Source organism: Vicia villosa, unplaced genomic scaffold (genome assembly GCF_029867415.1).
Source record: "Vicia villosa cultivar HV-30 ecotype Madison, WI unplaced genomic scaffold, Vvil1.0 ctg.000010F_1_1, whole genome shotgun sequence".
Taxonomy (NCBI): Eukaryota; Viridiplantae; Streptophyta; class Magnoliopsida; order Fabales; family Fabaceae; genus Vicia; species Vicia villosa.
Window position 1 is genome coordinate 2,344,126 of NW_026704940.1, and position 3,986 is coordinate 2,348,111.

At 35.1% G+C, this 3,986-nt stretch overlaps 1 protein-coding gene across 1 annotated transcript; it reads left to right on the forward strand.

Moving 5' to 3' along the window:
* Positions 1-214: 214 nt before the first annotated feature.
* Positions 215-3,118, forward strand: LOC131621611 (AP2-like ethylene-responsive transcription factor PLT2). Its single transcript, XM_058892648.1, has 8 exons — positions 215-389; positions 503-890; positions 987-1,069; positions 1,320-1,408; positions 1,492-1,565; positions 1,787-1,837; positions 1,930-2,006; positions 2,140-3,118. The coding sequence occupies exons 1-8, from the start codon at positions 251-253 to the stop codon at positions 2,907-2,909; spliced, it is 1,671 nt and encodes a 556-aa protein (XP_058748631.1). The 5' UTR covers positions 215-250; the 3' UTR covers positions 2,910-3,118.
* The last annotated feature ends 868 nt before the right edge of the window (positions 3,119-3,986 follow it).

The following is a 3,986-nucleotide window of genomic DNA, read 5'->3' on the forward strand; positions in this document are numbered from 1 at the left end:
AAAATTGTTTCAATGAGTCATAGTATTAAGATACTTATAGTACCTTCTTCTCTTTGTCTCTCTTGACTCATTACAACCTTCAAACTTCATCTGTAACTTTGGTAAACCTATATACTGTTTCTCTCTATGTCCATTATATTCATTCATTCATCTAAACAAATTTCTTACACTATACCTTCATCTCATTTTTCATTTTTATGCAGGTACTCTTTGATTTTTATAGTAAAGTAATTTAAGAAAAAAAAATTCAATGAACAACAATTGGCTTTCTTTCCCTCTCTCACCTTCTAATTCTTCCTTACCTGCAAATGATCTTCAAGCAACTCAATATCATCACTTTCCTCTTGGATTAGTCAATGAAAACATGGAAAACCCTTTTCAAAATCATGGTATAGTATTCTTATTCCTCACACTTAAAGTTAAACCTATGTTTGTGTTTCATGTCTTTTTTAATAATAAAATAAACTATGTTTGTGTGGTGGTATTTGGATTGAATGAACAGATTGGAATCTGATGAACACACATGGCAACAATGAAGTACCAAAGGTTGCGGATTTTCTCGGTGTATGCAAGTCTGAAAATCACTCAGATCTTGCTGCACATAATGAAATTCAGTCAAATGATTCAGATAACTATCTGTTCACAAATAGCAATAGTCTCATGCCAATGCAAAACCAAATGATAACAACTTGCACTAATGAGTATCAAGAAAAGGGTGGTAACAGTAACTTGCAATCTTTGACATTATCCATGGGAAGTGGTAAGGATTCAACATGTGAAACTAGTGCTAGTGGTGACAACAATAGTACAAACACAGTTGAAGTAGCGGTTCCTAAAAGAACTTCAGAAACCTTTGGTCAAAGAACTTCGATATATCGTGGTGTAACAAAGTAAGAAAGTTTAACTATCTATATATTTCTTTTAATCCATTTTATTTTTTTTCTCTAATGTACAAAATATCTATCTATTTATCTATAATTTTATAGACATAGATGGACCGGAAGGTATGAAGCTCATCTTTGGGATAACAGTTGTAGAAGGGAAGGACAATCAAGGAAAGGTCGTCAAGGTAAAGTTTAAATATCATAACTCTAGGGTTTTGTTTTTGTATTTTTTATAACATGTTTTAACAAACTATTTTGAAGTTTGTTTTGGATTTTTACTAACACATTTCTCTTGTCATGTTTTGCTTCGGTTTCCTCTCGACTTTTCTTCAGTCTATTTAGGTAAGTGTTTCGTTTCAGATAGATCTTCAACTTCAACTCTCTTTCTATTTCTCTGGTCTCTAGAGTTAATTTTTTGTTTGAATTTATTGGTAGGTGGATATGACAAAGAAGAGAAAGCTGCTAGATCTTATGATTTAGCTGCACTTAAGTATTGGGGGACATCCACCACTACTAACTTTCCAGTAATTTGGCTTCTGTTTAATTATTTTATCAACTCACCATCATCTCAAATAGTTTAGATGATTTATTATATGTCATTTTGCAGGTTAGTAACTATGAGAAGGAAATAGATGAAATGAAGCACATGACAAGACAAGAATTTGTAGCCTCTATTAGAAGGTGAAATATAGCATGCATAGTTTTATGTTCTAGTTATGCTGAAACCTAGATATTGTGGTAAAATGCAAATAAATGTGACTAATGCAAATAAACCCTAAACACTGCATTATGCAAAACAAGTATTTAACTTTTCAATTTACAAATATAAGTTATTTTGGTAGGATATGATGAACTTATAGTGTTGCTGCTCGTTTTCATATTCAATTATAATTATATTACAGGAAAAGCAGTGGCTTCTCAAGGGGTGCTTCAATGTACCGTGGAGTTACAAGGTGCAAAATGTGACAAAAAAATTTCTTAAATTTTCCTCTAATTCTATGTATTCTTTTCCTTTCTTTCTACTAATATATTAATCTTTTTTTAGGCATCACCAACATGGAAGATGGCAAGCAAGGATCGGCAGAGTGGCCGGAAACAAAGATCTTTACTTGGGAACTTTCAGTAAGCCAAAAATGTTTCATGAAATTTAACTCATAATCACAATCTTTATCATCATTTTAATTTTCTTTCCATGTCGGTTTCAACCAATGATAATAATTTGTACTAAAAGTCATACATTTTTCTCTCATGACAGGCACAGAAGAAGAGGCTGCAGAAGCATATGACATAGCAGCAATAAAATTCAGAGGACTCAACGCTGTAACTAACTTCGACATGACTCGTTACGACGTGAAAGCCATTCTCGAAAGCAACACGCTTCCGATCGGAGGAGGTGCTGCAAAAAGACTAAAAGAAGCGCAAGCTCTAGAAACTTCCAGAAAACGTGAAGAGCTGATTGCGCTCAACTCATCGTCTTTCCAGTATGGAGCATCAAGCTCGAGTAACGCAAGGCTTCAACCTTACCCTCTCGCGCATTATCAATATCCGTTTGAACAACCATCCCAACCTTTGTTAACCTTACAAAACAACCATGATAGCATCTCTCAATTCTCTCAACACCAAGGCGGCGGTGGTTATTTCCATACACAGCTTGAGTTGCACCAACAACAACAACAGAACCAACAAACGTCTCAGAATAATAATATCGGTTCGTTCTACAACGGTTATTTTCAGAGTCATCATCCTGGTTTGTTTCAGATGTATAACATGGGGTCTTCTTCTTCATCTTCTGTGATGGGAAATAACGTTGGTGGTGGGTCTAGTGGAATTTATAATGGAGGGTTGAATGGTAATAATGCTGTGGGAACTGTTGTGGAGGAATTTGTTCCGGTTAAGGTTGATTATGATATGCCGGATGGAGGCGGCGGCTTTGGCGGCTGGTCGGCAGCGGGAGAGAACATGCAGGCGTCAGCTACGGCTGATTTATTTACAATGTGGAATGACTATGAAACAAGAGAGAATTAGTTAGTTGCTTAAGTATGAAAACAATTGACCATACAATTTTGTTGTGTCTTATTTGTTGTTTCATTATTATGCCCTATTGTTATTGTTATTGTAGTTGAAAACAAAAGATAGTGGTTGATTTTCGTTTTTCAGTGCGACATTGACCGATCAAGTAGGATTCTAATTGTGTCAAATGCTCACAAGCTGCTGAAACATCATATCCCACAACATTGAAGGACATTTGACTTTAAAAAAAAACACTAATGTGTATCATAAGATCAACTTAATAGTTTCAATAGGGCCCAAGAAATTAATGTTATCTGGACAGTTATTCTGATGATCATATCTTTTGATTTTTCCTTTCTTGATATTTATCTGAGTACATTACAACTTGACGAGTTCAATCAATCTGTTTTAAGCTTAATAACACTTGATGAAGTTTAGAGTGTTTCTTAACCATTCAATATGAGATTACAAAGCATTTATAAATAAGTATAGCACCTAACCACATCAATAACTGCCGACAACACTAACAAATGTTATTACGTCAAAAAAAATATTTCAATCAATAGACATCGTTATAAAAGTCTAATGATGAGATACAACTAATTGTCGTGGGTTCTATTTAGAGGCGGTTGGTATTTAAGGTTGTTATGAAAGGGGTCACTAAAGATGTGACACGTTATCTCAATGGCTTTCAATTTGAGGTTGAGGTATTGGGTGGAGTTGAGACCATTTTGCATAGTGCCAACATGGTGTTAAGCAAGCGACACAGAGACGGTTCTTTGGCTATGCTCACGGTAGATTTCTCGAATGCTTTCAACATGGAAGATAGATCAGCTCTAATGCGTGAGGTGAGGGTGATATGCCCATCTATTTCTTTCTGTATTGAGTTTCTTTATGGTCAAGCAGCAAGGTTGTATCATGGAAATGGACATATGTCAGGCAATGAAGTGCAACTAAGTGACCTGTTAGGGCCTCTCCTTTTTTTATCTTGTGTTACATCCAATCATTCATCAAGTTAGAGACAATTGTATGCTTCATATTCATGTCTGGTATCTTGATGATGGGACTATAATAGGGGGATTCATATGAGGT

Bases quoted from the DNA above. Each gene is read 5' to 3' on its own strand.
- LOC131621611 (XM_058892648.1), top strand. From the start codon at position 251: ATGAACAACAATTGGCTTTCTTTCCCTCTCTCACCTTCTAATTCTTCC. The intron at 1,409-1,491 runs GTAATTTGGCTT...GTCATTTTGCAG, and splicing joins CCACCACTACTAACTTTCCA to GTTAGTAACTATGAGAAGGA. The intron at 1,838-1,929 runs GTGCAAAATGTG...ATCTTTTTTTAG, and splicing joins ATGTACCGTGGAGTTACAAG to GCATCACCAACATGGAAGAT.